General features: G+C 44.1%; 1 protein-coding gene across 4 annotated transcripts in view; it reads left to right on the top strand.

Annotated features, from left to right (window-relative positions):
• Positions 1 to 20393, top strand: part of LOC145356524 (C-Jun-amino-terminal kinase-interacting protein 4-like) — a 315087-nt gene that overhangs the window by 116921 nt on the left and 177773 nt on the right. For all 4 annotated transcript variants that reach the window (XM_080209269.1, XM_080209264.1, XM_080209266.1 and 1 more), the window contains exon 3: positions 17665 to 17735. In XM_080209269.1, coding sequence (XP_080065395.1) covers positions 17665 to 17735 — 71 coding nt within the window. The remainder of the gene's footprint in view (positions 1 to 17664; positions 17736 to 20393) is intronic.

Below are 20393 nucleotides of genomic sequence, written 5' to 3'. Positions count from 1 at the left end.
GTGGTCAGCCTGTAGAATTCACTACCACAGAAAGCAGTTGAGGCCTCTGCCTATCACTGTACTTATTCCACTTTGTCTTTGTTTTGGTTCTTGATTCCTCCTTTGTTGACTCCTTGCATTGGTTCCCACCCCCCTGCCATTTTAGTTAATCTTTCCCCAACCACTATAGCAAATACCCCACTTTGGACAGCAGTCCCAGTCCTGCCCAGGTGTAACCCATCCAGTTTTTACTGGTCCCACCTAACCCAGAACTGGTCCCAATGCCCCAGGAATCTGAAACTTTTCTCCACCTCGTGGATGCTCCACTTGTCCCCAGCTTCTGTTGCAGCTCTGAAACCTGGGCTTCCAGGAACTGCAGCTGGAGACATTTCCTTACACATACTGACCCAGAAATATTCCCAGCTTCCCACATGGAACATACGGAGCACACCATAGCTTGGAGCTCTCCTGCCATGACTTACCCCTTTAAATTAAACCGTTGGAAGTTGCTTAATGTCAGATTATATCCAATCCTCTTGGGTTCTTCTTTCCCAGTCTTCATTATAACCCTTACAAACCATAAACCATAAAAAAGAACTCAAACTATAAATGATAAAACTATTAAATACTTACCCGACTATTTACCATTGATTATAATCTTGCAAATTATAAATCACAAAAAAGACTTCTGAAACTATAAATGATCAAAGTATTAAATACATACCTGACCTTACCCACTACTGAGCAATCAGCTCTCTCTCTCTCTCTCTCTCTCTCTCTCTCTCTCTCTCTCTCTCTCTCTCTCGTATCCTCTATTACTGCAGCAGGGCAAGACTAGTCTCTGAAGATTTGCAAACAAGAAAGCGAGGAAAGAAAGCATCTCTTTCCTCTCTGCTCTGAATTCCCACTCAGTTCCAAATTCCTGATACCCACATTCATCCTGGATTCTCTAACTCAGGATGGGCATTCTCTTCCACTGTTCATGCACAAAACTCAGTGTTATTCATAACACAGTTTAAATATAACTTTAACAAAGGAAACAGCATAATCATTAACAGTTGCACAATATTTAAAAAAGGAAACAGCTTCAATTTCTAACATATCATAGTTTCAGTTCCAAATAAGCAATTTTTTAAACCGATTTTAAAATTCCACGTAAATACAGTTAACAGCCATAAATATAAGAGTACACACTGTCTTGAAGCTTTCAGAGAGGTTTTGATTTTCAGAGTGGCTTGCAGATGTCTGTCTTTAAACAAACCTGAGCGAATAATAACTAGGCTTGTACTCGTTAGAGTTTAGAAGAATGAGGGGAGATCTCATTGAGACGTATAAGATGATGAATGGGATGGATAGGATAGAGGTGGAGAGACTCTTCCCGCTCAAAAAAGACAGTAGGACTAGGGGGCACAGCCTCAAGATAAAGGGGAGGCGGTTTAGAACGGAGTTGAGGAGGAACTTCTTCACTCAAAGGGTGGTGAATCTCTGGAATTCTCTGCCCGTTGAAGTGGTGGAGGCTGCCTCGCTAAATATTTTTAAGAAGCGGGTTGATGGGTTTTTGATAAGAGAGGGGATTAAGGGTTATGGGGAGAGGGCGGGAAAGTGGAACTGAGCCACAACAGATCAGCCATGATCTTATTGAATGGTGGGGCAGGCTCGAAGGGCTAGATGGCCTACTCCTGCTCCTATTTCTTATGTTCTTATGTTCTTAATACTGAAAGCTGTTTTATCTCTGCTACATACCTAGCTCCCCCTCCCCCATTAACCACATGACCCTGCCTACTTAAACCCACCTTCCATTGCTTTAATCAAAAACCCCAGGGGACATTTTCTTTTTATAAACAAAAGTCCATTAGTTCTTTCTTAGCAAATGCTACAAGGCTAAAATGGGAAATTATCCTGATTTCCCAGTATCTGAGTTGTATTCCTTTTAGACATATTGACTACTTGTAGGAAAAAAAGCTGAATCTTGAATCTTAAATGGCCTAGGGGTATTAGTTGCTAGACTATTATCCAGAAACTCAGCTAATATTCTGGATTCAAACCATGTCATGGCAGATGGTGGCATTTGAATTCAATAAAAAAAAAATCTGGAATTAAGAATCCACTGACCACAAAACTGTTGCTGATTGTCAGAAAAACGTATCTGGTTCACTAATGTCCTTTCAGGAGAGGAAATCTGCCATCCTTACCTGGTCTGGCTGACATGTGATTCCAGATCCACACCAATGTGATTGACTCTCAACTGCCTTTGGAAATGGCCCAGCAAGCTACTGAGTTCAAGAGCGACTAGGGATGGGCAATAAATGCTGTCCCAGCCAGCGTCACCCATGTCCCATTAATGAATAGAAAAAAATCAATAGCACACTAAGCTGGAGTGAGAGAATCATGTTCAATAATATAGGAGCCAGAAAGGGAATTTGTGTGGTCAGCAGTAAAGAGTCTAAAGAGTGGATCTCGTTGCCCAGGATGGGCATAAGAGGAGAAGGACAGAAACTATAGAAAGCTATTAATTCATAATAAAGGCAAGGGGTTAACTTAAAGAATGTTTGGCCTGATGGGCTAGTAGAAGGGAGTGAAACAGCAGAGGCAGCTAAACAAGGAGGTCTTCATCTTTGGAAGAAAAGTCCTCGCTACGAGAGGAGACAGGTTTAAGGTGCTGGGGAGTAGGTACAGAGGAGATGTCAGGGGTAAGTTTTTCACTGAGGGTGGTGAGTGAGTGGAATCGGCTGCCATCGGTGGTGGTGGAGGCGAACTCGTTGGGATCTTTTAAGAGATTTCTGGATGAGTGCATGGGATTTAATGGGATTGAGGGTTATAGGTAGGCCTAGTAGGTAGGGATGTGATCAGTGCAATTTGTGGGCCAAAGGGCCTGGTTGTTCTGTGTTTTCTATGTTCTATATATTTACTCTTTGCACTTATTCTTTAGAGATGGAGGAGGCAAGGGAGGGTGGTCTAAGACGACAGTTTGTGGTGTTGAAGAGAAGCCAGGTATCATTTTTACCTTCCTGGATGATCCTTGAATAATGGGCAGTTTTATTGAAGAAGAGCATTGCCCAATAATCCGTTTTTGACATCTCGCCAGGTCAGATGATGAATGGTAAAACCAATTATACACCACAGACTTTATCAAGCTGCATTCCTTGGATTTGAGTGAATGGGGATCAAGGGTTTATGAGAGGGACGATTAAAATGGGATAGAGCCATCAAAGGTGATGAGGTGTGAGGTAATGCATTTTGGAAGGTTTAATAAAGAGGAAATATACAATAAATGGTAGAACCCTTAAGAGTATTGATAGGCAGAGGGATCCAGGTGTACAGGTACAAAGGTCACTGAAATTGGCAATGCAGGTGGAGAAGGTAGTCAAGAAGGCATATGGCATGCTTGCCTTCATTGGATGGGGCATTGAGTTTAACAATTGGCAACATTGCAGCTTTACAGAATTTTAGTTAAGCTGCATTTGGAATATAGTGTTCAATTCTGGTCACCACATTACCAGAAGGATGTGGAAGCTTTGGAGAGGGTACAGAAAAGATTTACCAAGATGTTGCCTGGTATGGAGGGCATTAGCTATGAGGAGAGGTTGGAGAAACTTGGTTTGTTCTGACTGGAACGACAAGGGTTGAGGGGCGACCTGATAGAAGGCCACAAGATTGCGGGGCTTGGATAGTCAAAGGCTTTTTCCCAGGGTGGAAGACTCAATTACGAGGGAGCATAAAATAAGTTTAAAGCACTTTACTCTTTGTAGAACTGTTTAAAGCATTTATTTATTGTATTTACTGCTTTAAGAATTCTGAGGGTGTGGTGAAAAGGCATTTGTGGACCAGCCTGCTTTAAATCAGCGCCAGGTTTAAAAGGAGGCCTGGTGTAGACAGCGGGCAGCGTCTGAGCGGGCAGCGGAGTGAGGGGGAAGCAGAGTGAGTTAATAGGGCTTAATATCAAAAAGGGCTTGAGGGAAAAAAGGCCAGGTGAGTTTGTTTGAAAAAAAAACAAGGAGAAAAAATTTTTTCAAAACTACTACAGCAAGAAACAAGGAAAAAAAATTTTTTTCCCATAAAAAATTACAGTGAATAATGGAGGGGCATGTGATGTGTGGTTTGTGTATGATGTGGGAACTGGCAGACCCCAGGGTCCTTCCCAGTGACCATGTCTGCAGTAAGTGCAGGTTGCTGGAGGAGCTCCAGCTCAAGGTGGATGAGCTGGCCTCTGAGCTACAGACACTGAGGCTCATCAAGGGGAGAGAGGGTGCCCCTAGACTGGCTAAATCTAAGGGTCAGGGACAAAAGGGGGCTGCTGGGAGGAGGAGGAAGGGGGGTGAGGAGCGGAGGCCTCAGCCTCTTAATCTGCATAACAGGTTTGAGGTTCTTGCTTCCAGTCTGGAAGAGGACGAGGCAGGTGAGGTTGGTGAGCAAACTGCACACGGTACAGTGATGCAGCAGGACATAGGCAAAGAGAAGGGGAAAAGGAACGTAGTAGTGATTGGAGATAGTGGGGTGAAGAGTATTGACACTGTCCTTTGTCACAATGACAAAGTGCACAGAAGGGTGTGTTGTCTGCCTGGTGCTCGGGTACAGGATGTCACAGCTGGGCTGCAGAGAAACCTGGAGTGGGAGGGTGAGAACCCGGTCGTTGTAGTACATGTGGGTGCCGGCGACGTAGGCAAAGTGCGGACTGAGGATCTGCGGAGGGAGTATGAGAAGCTGGGAATGGAATTAAAAAGTAGAACCGACAAGGTGGTCGTCTCTGGGCTACTGCCTGAACTGAGTGCAGACGGGCATAGGGTTGACAGGATAAAGGAAGTGAATGGGTGGCTCAGGGATTGGTGTGGGAGGAATGGGTTCGAATTTATGGGGCATTGGCACCAGTATTGGGGTAGGTGGGACTTGTTCGGGCGGGATGGGGTTGGTCTGAATCGTGCTGGGACCAGAGTGTTGGCGAATCGAGTAAAGAGGACTGTAGACAGGGCTTTAAACTAATTAGGGGGGGGGAGGGTGCGAGGGTAGGTGACGCTACGAGGTCTAAAGTTAAGGATAGGGTACAGGTAAGGGAAGAGGCCGAAGATGTCCCAATTGGTGGCGTTACGGCAAATAGGGTCCAGGTGAAGGCTGGGATGAAAGCGCTTTATCTGAATGCACGAAGCATTCGGAATAAAGTGGATGAGCTGGTGGCGCAGATCGACACAAATGGATACGATCTGGTGGCCATTACAGAGACGTGGCTGCAAGGTGACAGGGACTGGGAGATGAATGTACAGGGCTATCAAGTGTTTAGGAAGGATAGGCAGGAGGAAAGAGGGGGTGGCGTAGCTCTGCTGATTAAGGATAGTATCAAGGTGGTAGCAAGGGATGATATCGGAGCCAAAGAGCAGAACGTGGAATCGTTGTGGGTGGAGATTAGGAACAGCAAAGGGAGGAAGACGCTGGTGGGTGTCGTCTATAGGCCCCCGAATAATGATCTGGAGGTGGGGCGGGCTGTTAACACGCAAATAAGTGCGGCGTGCAGGAATGGGACGGCAGTAGTTATGGGAGATTTCAATCTGCATATTGATTGGTCGACCCATGTTGGACGAGGTGGGCTCGAGGAGGAGTTCTTGGAATGCTGCCGGGATAATTTCCTTGAACAGTGTGTGTTGGAGCCGACGAGGGAGCAAGCTATCTTGGATCTGGTGCTATGTAATGAGGCGGGTAGAATTAGGGACCTTGCGGTGAAGGATCCTCTTGGAGAGAGTGATCATTGTATGGTGGAGTTTCTGGTGCAGATGGAGGAGGAGAAAGTGGGTTCCCGGACGCGCGTCCTTTGTTTGAATAGAGGGGAGTATGGTAGGATGAGAGAAGAATTGGCGAATGTGGACTGGGGGAATGTGTTGGAAGGTAGGTCTGCTGAGGAGCAGTGGAGGATCTTTAAGGAGATCTTTCTTGGTGCTCAGCAGAAATTTATTCCGATGGTTAAAAAGGACAGTAGGAAGAGAGGTAATAAGCCGTGGATAACGAAGGAGGTGAAGGAAAGTGTTAAATTAAAAGCGGAGGAATTTAGAGTAGCTAAGAGCAGTGGGCGAGAAGAGGATTGGGAAAGGTTTAAATGTCAACAAAGATTGACAAAGAAGTTGATAAAGGAGGGTAGGAGAAGCTATGAGGCTGGGCTAGCACTTAATATAAAAAAGGATAGCAAGAGTTTTTATAAATATATAAAAAGGAAGAGGCTGGCTAGGGTGAACGTTGGTCCTTTAGAGGATGAGAAAGGGGAGCTAGTGGTAGGGGATGGGGATATGGCGAAGGTCTTGAATAACTTTTTTGTTTCTGTCTTCACGGAGGAGGACGTGAATAATTTGCCGGGTGTTAGCGATGGAAAGGTGGTAGGAATGGAGGGTCTTAATGACATTACTGTTACTAGAGAGGTGGTGCTCGACAGACTGGAGGGGCTGATTGTGGACAAGTCCCCAGGACCGGATGGAATGCATCCGAGGGTTCTGAAAGAAATGGCGGAGGTGATAGTGGATGCCTTGGTGGTTATTTTCCAGACGTCGCTGGATTCTGGGGAAGTGCCGGAAGATTGGAAAACGGCTAATGTTACGCCGTTGTTTAAGAAGGGTGCCAGGCAAAAGGCGGGGAATTATAGGCCGGTTAGTTTAACGTCTGTGGTAGGTAAAATGTTAGAATCCATCATTAAGCAGGAAATTGCGAGGCATCTTGAAGGGAATTGCTTGATAGGGCGGACGCAACACGGTTTCATTAAAGGGAAGTCGTGTCTGACAAATTTACTGGAGTTCTATGAGGATGTGTCTAGGGCAGTGGATAGAGGAGAGCCGGTGGATGTGGTCTTTCTGGATTTTCAGAAGGCGTTTGACAAGGTACCTCACAAGAGGTTATTGCAAAAGGTCAGGGGACATGGAGTTGGGGGTAGGGTGTTAGTGTGGATAGAGGATTGGTTGTCAAATAGGAGGCAGAGAGTGGGGGTCAATGGGTGCTATTCGGATTGGCGGATGGTGACTAGTGGGGTGCCCCAGGGGTCGGTGCTGGGGCCTCAGCTATTTACCATTTATATAGATGATCTGGAGGAGGGAACCGAGTGCAGGGTGTCGAAATTTGCTGATGACACCAAGATTGGGGGAAAGGCAAATTGTGCGGAGGGTGTGGAGAGTCTGCAGAAGGATCTAGATAGGCTGGGCGAATGGGCCAGGAAATGGCAAATGGAATTTAATGTTGGCAAGTGTGAGGTGGTCCACTTTGGTAGGAAGAATGGTAGGAAGGACTATTACTTACGTGGCGAAAAACTGCAGCAGGCGACGGTGCAGAGGGACCTCGGGGTCCTTGTGCATGAGTCGCAAAAACCCAGCTTGCAGGTGCAGCAGGTGGTCAGGAAGGCGAATGGGATGCTGGCCTTCATAGCGAGGGGGATTGAATATAAAAGTAGGGAGGTCTTGCTGCAGCTGTATAGGGCATTGGTGAGGCCGCAGCTGGAGTACTGTGTGCAGTTTTGGGCGCCGCACCTGCGCAAGGATATTTTGGCCCTGGAGGGAGTGCAGAGGAGGTTTACTAGGCTGATACCGGAGTTGAGGGGATTGAGCTATGAGGAGAGGCTGAATAAACTAGGCTTGTACTCGTTAGAGTTTAGAAGAATGAGGGGAGATCTCATTGAGACGTATAAGATGATGAATGGGATGGATAGGATAGAGGTGGAGAGACTCTTCCCGCTCAAAAAAGACAGTAGGACTAGGGGGCACAGCCTCAAGATAAAGGGGAGGCGGTTTAGAACGGAGTTGAGGAGGAACTTCTTCACTCAAAGGGTGGTGAATCTCTGGAATTCTCTGCCCGTTGAAGTGGTGGAGGCTGCCTCGCTAAATATTTTTAAGAAGCGGGTTGATGGGTTTTTGATAAGAGAAGGGATTAAGGGTTATGGGGAGAGGGCGGGAAAGTGGAACTGAGCCACGACAGATCAGCCATGATCTTATTGAATGGCGGGGCAGGCTCGAAGGGCTAGATGGCCTACTCCTGCTCCTATTTCTTATGTTCTTATGTTCTTATAGGTTTAAGGTCTGAGGGGCAAGGTTTAAAGGAGATGTACAAAGCAAGTTTTTTACGCAGAGGGTGGTGGGTGCCTGGAACTCGCTGTGGGGGAGGTAGTGAAAGCAGGCATGAAAGTGACTTTTAAGGGGCGCCTTGCCAAATACATGAATATGATGGGAATAGAGGGATATGGTCCCCAGAAGGGCAGGGGGTTTTAGTTAAGTCGGGCAGCAGGCTTGGAGGGCTGAAGGGCCTGTTTCTGAGCTATAGTTTTCTTTGGTCCTTGTGGAGGGTGATTTAGAAAATGTAGCTACCAAGATGTTGTGATGATTTGAAGGGTAACAGCTAGAAAGTTGGAAATTTGAGAGTGCTGAGATAAATGACTCTGGAACACTTCAGCAGACAAGGGCATTCAGCCTCTGATCTTCGTGTAAGTGTCCTCCAAGGTGGCCTTCACGACAATGCAGAATCACCTGAGTAAAAACTAATAGCCAAGTTCTGCACACATGAGGTCAACCTCAACCAGGATCTTGGGTTCATAACTGTAACCCCCACGACATGCCCGGGCTTGCAATATCTCACTAACTGTCCTGGCTTGAGACAATTTACACTACTTTAACCTGTGCTTAACCCTCTGTCCACTCACATTATCTGTAACTGTAAAGACCTGATTACTTGTTAAGATTTGCATTCCAACCATTATCTTGTAAATTGAGTCTGTGCCTATATATGTCCTGTTTGTGAACCCAACTCTTCACTCACCTGATGAAGGAGCAGAGCTCCAAAAGCTTGTGCTACCAAATAAACCTGGACTTTAACCTGGTGTTGTGAGATTTCTTACTGTGCTTACCTCAGTCCAATACCGGCATCTGTACATTAAAGTGCATGTGTATAAACACTGCTTCAAGCCCTACACCTTACATTTCCTGATCTCTCAGACTACGTTCATAAGAAGTTGAAATGTCTCCCACCTTTAAGTTAAAGTAAAAGTAAAGTTGATTTATTAGTCACAAGTAAGGCTTATATTAACACTGCAGTGAAGTTACTGTGACATTCCCCTAGTTGCCAGAGTCGGCACCTGTTTGGGTCAGTGCACCTAACCAGCATACCTTTCAGACTGTGGGAGGAAACCGGAGCACCCGGAGGAAACCCATGCAGACATGGAGAGAATGTACAAACTCCACACAGACAGTGACCCAAGCTGGGACAGAGCTGTTAGTTGGGGTGGGAAGGAAAGGGGGCATGGAAAGGGGAAAATCAGATGGGTGAGTCATATGAGATTGCCTGTGGTTTTTCCTGGCTACAGGGGCTTTGGTAGTGGCTGGGAAGCCAACTTTAGGGTCTGCTGATATGTAGGCTGCTAAGTGTACAGTCAGCCAGAAAAAAAGACAAGAAATTGTTCTTAACAAATAAAAATAGATCAGTGGGGCTGTATCACGATGTCTGAATTTAGCTGCCCTGTGACTCCTGAATGAATACAGCATTTTTCTATGCTGTTATGTGTCTCTGCATGTAGCAGGCTCCACCCACCAACCGATCAGGAAAGTATGGACAGACAAAATCTAATTATTAAAATAGATATCCCCCACAGGGGATCAATTCTCTGAATTGAAAGAGATCATTATAGCCAATCAGGACCACAAGTTTCAATACTTGCGTCGTTTCTGTGAATCATGCGGTTCTCCTCACGTCATGGGCTGACCCACATTTCTCTACAGATACCCATTATTCTCTTATCCCCTTGGAGTGAATTTACTGCCTCCTGGTTCACTCACGTATGAAACAATGTGTGGTGATTTCACAAAGCCTGCTTGTCTCCCAAAAATTGGAAATTCTGTGGACAGTTTTGCGAAGAATTACAAAGAATTTAGTGTACAGACACAGGACAGCTGGTCGGTGCCAGTGTTTATGCTGCATTTGAGCCTGTTCCTTACCCATCTATCCAATTCTTATTCCTTTCTGCTTCATGTATTTACCTAACTGCCCCTTAAAATACACCTGTGATTCACCTCGGTTTCTCTTTATGGCAGGAAGTTCCACATTTTCATCACTCTCTGAGGAAATAAGTTTCTCCTGTTATTAGTGACTATCTTCAATTTCTATTAATCGAAGGTATGGAGCAAAAGCACTTCTGTGGAGTTAGAGCATCGTGACCTCACTGAATGCTGCAACAGGCTTGGGCCTAAGCCTGTTGGTGTTTATGCCCTCTCTTTTGGACTCTCTCTCTCTCTCTCTTCGCCCCCCGCCCCCCCCGCCCCCCCCCCCCCCCCCCATTACAATGTATTACACTCCACAAGGAATTCATTGGTTGTGAGATGCTTTGGGCATTCTGAGGTCTTGAAGGTGCTCGATAAAAGCGAGTTTGTTCTTTGGTTTATAGAAATTCTCATTATTAGTTGAATAATAAAACTGCTGTACTACAGCTGTTTCAAACTGAGACTGGAGGCTGAACATTCATACTGCTGGATATTTATGATTATGTGTTTGCAAATCTTTTGAAATTGAGATTTTCCAACATGTGGCTTGTAGCTGAACACTGGCTTTTATACCTCTAAAGTCACATCATAGGTGCCTCTTTTCAAGAATAAAATTGCATAATTTTCTCCTATATTTCATTTTTAACACAGGCTTGCACATAGAAAAACTAGAGCACAAACAGGCCCTTTGGCCCACAAGTTGCACCAATGAAATCCATACCTACTAGGCTTGCCTATAACCCTCAATTCTATTAAGTTCCATGTACTCATCCAGAAGTCTCTTAAAAGACCCTATCGAATTTGCCTCCACCACCACCGACATCAGCCAGTCCCGCTCACCCACCACCCTCTGAGTGAAAAACTTACCCCTGATATCTCCTCTGTACCTACTCCCCAGCACTTTAAACCTGTGTCCTCTCATAGCAACCATTCCAGCCCTTGGAAAAAGCCCCTGAGAATCCACCCGATCTATACCTCTCAACATCAACATGAAGAAGGAAACAAGATGTGTGTTTCCATAGTATCTTTGGTGATCTCTTGACATCCCAAAGTGCTTTGCAGTCAATGAAATGCTTTTGAAGTGTAGTCACTTTGTAACAGAGAAAATATAATCAGCCTGAAAGAATTCCTGTTCAGTTTTTCAGCTATGGGAATCTACATCATGCCTGTGATGACCAAGCAAATGTGGTATTCAAGATGTGGTCAACCAAAGCACTGTACAGAATACTCGTGAATTCCTCTGTCTTGTCGAGTACTGTTTTAGCACCATAGTTCAGCATTCTGTTGGGGTTTTTTCCCACTTTACATTGAACGGACATGCTAAGAGCTGAGTTTACTAAGATTCCAAGTGTCTCCGCTTCAGCTTTAACTGTCTCGATAACCATTTGTGGATTACATATTACCAGTACTTCCTTCCAAAGTGCTGTGATTCATATTTGTTCAGTTGTAGTAATTGCTCACTACCCACATTTTACAGCACGTGTGGCTGTCCGCTCAACTAAACAAGCAGTGCATGAGAGCTGTGGTCTTCCATTGACTTGCCAAGCTACCCTCTCTCAATTTCTTGCCATCTTTTGTTTTGGTCTGGTACTGTGCCTGATATCTAAAGCCAGTTCAGTTTCATTCCTTCAGATTTTAACGTTATGTTAATCTCTAGATGTGTTGGAATTGGCTGTTGGCTATGTGTACACTGCTAGGAAAGGCTGTATAAACATTGCCTAATTCCGGTTCATTTTTTTTTTGTGTTCAGTCCCTTGCTTCTTGATTCTTGATTGGAATTTTAGAATAGAACAGAACAAAATAGCCTTGGTACAACTGACTCACTTCTTAATTTCATCTGACCTACAGAGTAGTTGTTGATTTGTAAAGATTGTTATTTGCTGCATCATTGGTCTGCAATCAGCACATTATACAAAGAACAATCCAGCACAGGAAACAGGCCCTTCGGCCCAACAAGCCCGCGCCGCCGCATCACCCTACACCTCTTCTACCCTGCGTGTCTACGAATGGAACCCCTAACTTAGCTAGATTCAGGGGAGAATAGTGTCAATTTGGTAAACCAATCAGCCTAAGAGCACATTTTTGGGGTGTGGGAGGAAACCGGAGCGCCCGGAGGAAACCCACGCAACCACAGGGAGACTGCGCAAACTCCCACAGACACAGGCCCAAATCCATGTATCTGCACAGCTAACAGTGCTAGTCACCGAGCTGTTGCGGCGCCCGTCTACCGGTCCAGGATCAAGCACACACACCGACACGAAGTACTAGGCCACTCCCGGAACCTCCAAGAGCAGCCCACGCACGACCCACCATGTGCATGCCCCTCGTTTGACAACGAGGTGGACCTCCACCTGCGGAATAAAAAGACAAAAACGTTACAGAGGAGATTTACAAGGATGTTGCCTGGACTGGGAGGTATGCCTTATGAAGTTAGGTTGAGGGAGCTGGGACTCTTTTCCCTGGAGAAATGAAGGTTGAGAGGCGATCTGATAGAAGTTTATAAAATGTTGAGTGGAATAGATAGGGTGGATTCTCAGAGGCTATTTCCCCGGGTTGAAATGGTCGCTACGAGAGGACACAGATTGAAGGTGCGGGGAGGCAAGTACAGAAGTGATGTTAGGGGTAAGTTTTTCACTCAGAGGGTGGTGAGTGAATGGAATCGGCTGCCGTCAGTGGTGGTGGAGGCGAACTCGCTGGGGTCTTTTAAAAGACTTCTGGATGAGTATATGGAATTTAATGGGATTGGGGGTTATAGATAGGTCTATAGATTGGTAGGTGTTGATGTGATCAGCGCAACTCTTGGGCCAAAGGGCCTGTTTGTGCTGTAGTGTTCTGTGTTCTATGTTAACTTACAAGCCTGCATTTCCGGTGTCTCCCGAGGCTCTGACCTTATTTAATAGTAAAAAGTCTGACAACACCAGGTTTTAGTCCAACCTATTTATTTGATAATATACTCGCAAGCTTTCGGGTTAGCCCCTTCGTCACCTATAAATAGGTTGGACTAAAACCTGGTGTTGTCAGACTTTTTACTGTGTTTACGCCTGTCCAACGCCGGCATACTCACATCATGACTTATTTAATAGCCCCTACTATAACCCTCCATCCTTGTTTCGCTCATGTGTCTGTCTAATTGAACCTTAAACGAGTCCAACGTTCCTGCCTCCACCACCCTACTCAGTAGCGCGTTCCATACCCCCACGACCCTCTGTGTAAAGAACCTTCCTCTCACATCCAAATTATACCTCTCCCCCCTCACCCTTAAATCATGACCTCTCGTATTTGTACCCAGTCTAGGGAGCAGTCTCTCACTATTGACTCTATCTGTTCCCTTCAGTATCTTATATACCTCTATCATGTCCCCCCTCAATCTCTGTCTTTCCAAGGAGAAAAGTCCCAGTTTCTCCAATCTTTCCTCATAACCCAGTCCCTCCATGCCAGGCAACATCCTGGTAAACCTCCTCTGCACCCTCTCCAGAGACTCCACGTCCTTCCGGTAGTAAGGTGACCAGAACTGGACGCAGTACTCCAAATGCGGTCTAACCAACGTTCTGTACAACTGAAGCATTAGACGGCAGCTTTTATACTCTATACCCCTTCCTATAAAGGCTAGCATTCCATAAGCCTTCCTAACAACCTTCTCCACTTGTGTCGCTACCTTCATAGACTTGTGAACCTGCACTCCCAGGTCCCTCTGTATTTCTATACTCCTAATCGGTCTACCTTTTATCACATAGCTCCTCTCTGCATTATTCCTTCCAAAATGCATCACCTCGCATTTGTTAGGATTAAATTCCATCTGCCATTTATCTGCCCAATGCACCAACCTATCTATATCCTGTTGTAACCTAATTGATGAGTGTTGCATGAAGAGCTTGAGATATCCGGATGTACCTGGATGAGTATTTAGCACACCAGAACATTCAAAACGATGGGCCAAGTGCTGGCAAGTCAGATTAGGTGGGCAGGTCAGGGCCCCCATGCGTCAGTGCAGACTCGACGGACCGAAGGGCCTCTTCTGCACTGTCGTATTCTATGATCTTGCTGCCCAGTTATGCTGGATGCATTAGAGTTGAGGTGGGACCTCATTCGGTGATTGTGGAAAATGTGGATTTGGTGCTTGTTTTTCAGTTATTCAAGTACTCAGTGCAAAATTCAGTCAATGCTGGGCAATTTGATACTTCAATGGAAGCTAAATTGACCTGAAACATTGTGCATACAAACACATGCACAGTACAGTGTTTCTGAGGATTGGAGTGAGGTGGTAAATTGCAAGCTCCTTGTTCGCCTGAGCTGCTGTTGTCTTGGGCAAAGTGGTTGAGGATTTCTGAAAAAAAGCAAGCTGTTAATGTCTGGCAATTGTGAGGCAAAAATCCCTTAGATGAGTCACTAGAAGACCAGATAAGTATACGGGGGAAGAAGAGCAATTGCTGAAGGCATGCAAGGGCAGACAGAAACAAGGGCCATTAAGAAGAGATTAGCCAACAAGAAAGGTCAGCCATGCCTGTGACTGGTTCTGGTACATTACATGCCTAGTCATGAAGAGTTTTGGATGTTGAATGGGGTGGTGAATGAATGTGGCACAGTGTGATTGGAGGGCAGAGGGGATGTGTGGGGAGAGAAGGAGGAAAAATGAATCAAATATGCATGCAAGCTTAAAATTGCTTGTCTGCAATACCATGATTCCTGAGGCAAATTCTGGCTAGAAGATGGAAGAAAAAGCAATGCTGAATCCCAGTGCCAAGACTGCAGAAAGAAGTAAAAATATAGCAGTGAAGAAGAAAGAAATGACGAAGGAGCAGATAGTTACTCGTGGGGGTGAAAATCGATAGGTTCTCTGAAACAGGAAATCCCGATTATGATTCGGCCCGGCTCAAAAGTAATTTAGTAATCGATGCTCACTTCCTTATTGTGATATGGAGATTGGACAGTGTTGAGAAGTATGAAATGTGTCAAAAAATGCAATGATTTTAATTTGACCAAGCTCCATTTTTCTTGGATTAATTTGAGATTTATTTTAATGGCATGGAATTATTATTTGGGTTTCACTTATTGCCCATCTCTCATTGGCCAAGAGAAGGTGACGGTGAGCAACCTTCTTGAATTGCTGCAACCCATGTCAACTATAGTTTTTTTTAACGGTTTTGATGGATCTTTGTGGTTTGTTGGCCATTTCAGAGGGAAGTTAAGAGTTAACCACGTTGCTGTGGACCTGGAGTCACATGGTATGCCAGACAAGTAAGGATGGCAAATTTTGTTCCCTGAAGGAGATTAGTGGATCAGATGGGTTTTATGATAATTTCGTGGCCACCATTACTGATACTAGCTTTTATTGCAGATTTATTTAATTATCTGAATTTAAATTCCTGAGCTATTGTGGTGGGATTTGGACTTGCATCTCCAGCTTATTAATCAAGGCATCTGGATTACCTTGTTCAGGAAGCTAAAGACTCTGCTATTGTACCCATAAAGGATGTCATGGAACAGGGAAGCTACAAAACTATAAAGGCTGAATTTTCTCCCAACATTTGTTTTATTACCAAGTCCCCGAGTCTGGCATTCTTTTGTGAAATTCAAATTGTGCTTAAAATGTTTAACTGATTTCCAATATAGTGGATTTTATTTCCACGTTATGCTCTGTTGAAACCCATTTATCAACAAAACAGGGTTTGGGTTTATACAGAATCTTTCAGAATGTTGCAGAGTGCTTTACAGCCAATGAAATACTTCAGAAGTGCAGTATTGTCGTAATGTGGGAAACACTGTATCAATCTGTGCATTGCAATGTCCCTCAAACAACAAGAGAAAATGATCAGATAATCAGAGAATAGAATTGTAGAATCCCTCCATTGCAGAAGGAAGCCATTGGACCCATGTTGTCTGCACCAACTCTGAGTGTCTTACCTAGGCTCTCTTTGCCCCCTGTCCTATCCTTACAACCCTACACATTCACCGTAGTTAATCCATCCAATCTACAGATCTTGGGATACTAAAGGGCAACTTAGCATGGCCAATTCACCTAACCTGCACATCTTTGGATTGGGAGGAAACCGGAGCTCCTAGAGGAAACCCATAATATTTTGTCAATTGGCTAGAACACAGGCAAGCTGTGCTGCTCTTCTTTAAGATAGTGCAGTGGGATAATTTATGCCCACCTGAGAGGGCAGATAGAGCTTCAGTTTAACATATCTTCCAAGATGTGGCACTTTTGATGCATATTCCTTTGACACTGCACTCAAGTGTCTGCTGAGATTATATGGTCAAGTCCCTGGCAAAAGTGCTACTGCTGAATCATAGCAAACAATGAGAAAGTGTGGTCTATAAACTCAGTAAAATCTGTGTTAGCATCACTTGGTGTACTTTATCCCAAAGTATTCAGTGTCCTGGTGGAATAATCGAAGAGTTACACATATATCTGTCGTGTGGCCAAAGTACATCAACTTCTAGGTATGGTGTTCAGGGTAATCATAGAGCAATCTTCAGCAATAGTCATTAAACTTGCCTGCTTGACACCAGAGTACATAACTGATGAGATGAAGAACTGTTTCCATATACAATTACTTATGTTTTCAGCATATGTGACTGCAGTTTGGACCTGTGTAAATTTGATTATTAAAAACAGTGAACAGTAAATCAATTTTGACGGTTTCCTTGCGCAAGACCTAATTATGAAAAACATGGTGCTGTGATTGCCGAAGCCAAATTAATTTATATTGGAGGTTCAGCTATCCACTGCATGATATTCTTTAATCTTAGCATAGCTGGACTGAGTGCGTCTCTATTAACAGTTCATAATGCTTTTTTAAAAAAGGTCTTTTGAGTGACTAAGAACATAAGAACATAAGAAATAGGAGCAGGAGTAGGCCATCTAGCCCTTCGAGCCTGCCCCGCCATTCAGTAAGATCATGGCTGATCTGTCGTGGCTCAGTTCCACATTCCCGCCCTCTCCCCATAACCCTTAATCCCCTCGCTTATCAAAAACCCATCAACCCGCATCTTAAAAATATTTAGCGAGGCAGCCTCCACCACTTCAACGAGCAGAGAATTCCAGAGATTCACCACCCTTTGAGTGAAGAAGTTCCTCCTCAACTCCGTTCTAAACCACCCCCCCCTTTATCTAAGAAAAATTCAAATTACAAATTCCGGATAATGCTTCAATTTGACAATGCAGAACTGGTAATAAGTGTAAGGTGGTACATTTCGCCCATCAAGTGGTGTCCTCCTATAAATAGTCTATAAGGAGGAGGAAATGAGAATGATTCACTGTGGACCAATATCTGCATTTCTTTTTTAAAAACTTTATAGCTTTGAAATGTTAAATATGATGCACAATTGCTGGCATCATACATTTTCACCCTTTCTGGTAATCAGTTTTTGTCCTCTCCTGAATATGTTGCATCTTTCCTGGGATGTGGGATGTTGGTCAGCCTCTCATAATTTGCCCAAGTGATGATGTGAAAGATCAATTATTGTCCTTTATAATCTCTTTAAAGTATAAAATGGTTTATGTTTTGGCCAAAACACCATTTCACCCAAAAAAAACACACAAAATATACTGGTGTGATTAATTTCTATGGTAAGTCAGAGGAGAGGAACCATTAATGATTCTGGGCCATCTATTGGTTCTTGACTCAGTGTCTGAATGAAGATGCATGGCTTTGTTGCTGGCATTTTTGGGAAGCATTCTAATTTGCTTAATTATTTTCAGTTGGTAGATTGGAAGAACGTGAGTCAGAACTCAAGAAAGAATACAATGCACTTCATCAAAGACATACAGAGGTAAGAGGAGTATGTACAATGGTGATACGTAATTCAGTGCATGTCAACTTCTTGGTTATTGTTGATTGGAAGAAATAACTTGCATTATAAAGTTGCATTCTTATACAAGTAGCATCTAAAAGCAATTCAACAAGAATAACAACTTATTTTACACCCAATGCATTACTTTTGTAATCCAATCACTGTTATGTAGATGGTTGGAGGCCAACCATCTCAGCTTTCTGTGCAAACAAACGCGCGTGCGCACGCACACACGCTCTTTCGCTCGCTCTCTCTCTCTCGCTCATTTGCTTCCTCCATATTTACCCTTTCTGCCAGGACGATGGTGCCATCTTTCTTCCTACATCAGCCGTTTAGTCACATATTAATTCTCCTGTCCTGTCTGTTCCTGTACTAGTTTGCATGTTATTATGAAAGGTTTTTATCCTCAAGGCCCTGCTTTCTAATTAAAAGTAACTTCAGATATCCTTCAGCAGGATCTCCTCCCTGTTCCTACCAATGCTGTTTGTTCCATATGAATGATGACAACTGGATTTAACCCATTCTTTGAAGATCCCTTCCTGTTGACATGGGAAACTCCTTACCCAGGCATCAGTAGGCAACATACCCTTTTAGATTTAATTTTGATTTGATTCATTATTGTCACATGTATTAGTATACAGTGAAAAGTATTGTTTCTTGCGCGCTATACAGACAAAGCATGCTGTTCATAGAGAAGGAAGCAAGAGATTGCAGAGTGCAGTGCTACTGTCATGGTTAGGGTGAAGTAAGTTTGTTTTTTGGAATGGTAATACTTAGAACCATAGAACATTACGGCACAGAAACAGGCCTTTTGACTCTTCTTGGCTGTGCCGAACCATTTTTCTGCCTAGTCCCACTGACCTGCACCTGGACCACATTCCTCCACACTCCTCTCATCGATGTACCTGTCCAAGTTTTTCTTAAATGTTAAAAGTAAGCCCGCATTTACCACTTCATCTGGCAGCTCATTCCACACTCCCACCATTCTGTGTGAAGAAGCCCCCCCCTCTAATATTCCCTTTAAACTTTTCCCCCTTCGCCCTTAACCCATGGTCTCTAGTTTTTTTTCTCCCCTGGCCTCAGTGGAAAAAGCCTGCCTCCATTCACTCTATCTATACCCATCATAATTTTATACACCTTTATTAAATCACCCCTCGTTCTTCTATGCTCCAGGGAATAAAGTCCTAACCTATTCAACCTTTTCCTGTAACTCAGTTTCTCAGGTCCCAGCAACATCCTTGTAAACCTTCTCTGCAATCTTTCAACCTTATCAATATCCTTCCTTTAATTAGATGACCAAAACTGCACACAATACTCTAACTTCGGCCTCACCAATGTCTTATACAACCTCACCATAACATTCCAATGCTTATACTCAGTACTTTGATTTGTAAAGGCCAGTGTTCCAAAAGCAGTCTTTATGACCCTGTCTACCTGTGATGCCACTTTTAGGGAATTATGTATCTGTATTCTACTGCACTCTTCAGTGTCCTACCACTTACCTTGTATGTTCTACCTTGGTTTGTCCTTCCAAACTGCAATACCTCACACTTGTCTGCATTAAACTCCATCTGCCATTTTTCAGCCCATCTTTCTAGCTGGTCCAAATCCCTCTGCAAGGTTTGAAAACCTTCCTCACTGTCCACTACACCTCTAATCTTTGTATCATCAGCAAATTTGCTGATCCAATTTACCACATTATCATCCAGATCATTGATATAGATGACAAACAACATCTATATGGGACCCAGCATTGATCCCTGTGGCACACCACTAGTCGCAGCCCTCCACTCACAGAAGCAATCCTCCACTACCACTTTCTGGCTTCTTCCTTTGAGCCAATGTCTAATCCAGTTTACTACCTCTCCATCTATACCTAGCGACTGAACCTTCCTAACTAACCTCCCATGCGGGACCTTGTTAAAGGCCTTACTGAAGTCCATGTAGACAATATCCACTGCCTTCCCTTCATCCACTTTCCTGGTAACCTCCTCGAAAAACTCTGGTTAAACATGACCTACCATGCACAAAGCCATATTGACTCTCCCTAATAAGTCCCTGTCTAGCCAAGTATTTGTAGATCATATCTCTTAACACTCTTTCCAATAATTTACCTACTACTAACGTCAAACTTACTGGCCTATAATTTCCTGGATTACTTTTTGAGCCTTTTTTAAACAACGGAACAACATGAGCTATCCTCCAATCATCCAGCACCCCACCCATGGATACCAACATTTTAAATTTATCTGCCAGGGCCCCTGCAATTTCAACACTAGTCTCCTTTTAAGGTCTGAGGGAATACCCTGTCTGGTCCTGGAGATTTATCTACTCTGATTTGCCTCAAGACAGCAAGCACCTCCTCCCCTTTAATCTGACCTCCCTACTTGTTTGCCTTATTTCGATAGACTCCATGCCAGTTTCCTTAGTAAATATCTCCCCCATTTCTTTTGGTTCCATACAAAGCCGACCACTCTGATCTTCGAGAGGACCAATTTTATCCATTACTATTCTTTTGCTCTTAATATACCTGTAGAAGCTTTTAGGATTATCCTTCATCTTGACTGCCAAAGCAACTTCATATCTTCTTTTGGCCCTCCTGATTTCTTTCTTAAGTAGTTTCTTACACTTTTTATA

This window comes from Carcharhinus amblyrhynchos, chromosome 21 (genome assembly GCF_965287045.1).
Source record: "Carcharhinus amblyrhynchos chromosome 21, sCarAmb.v2.hapA, whole genome shotgun sequence".
Classification (NCBI taxonomy): domain Eukaryota; kingdom Metazoa; phylum Chordata; class Chondrichthyes; order Carcharhiniformes; family Carcharhinidae; genus Carcharhinus; species Carcharhinus amblyrhynchos.
This window is presented reverse-complemented; position numbering and strand designations above follow the sequence as displayed.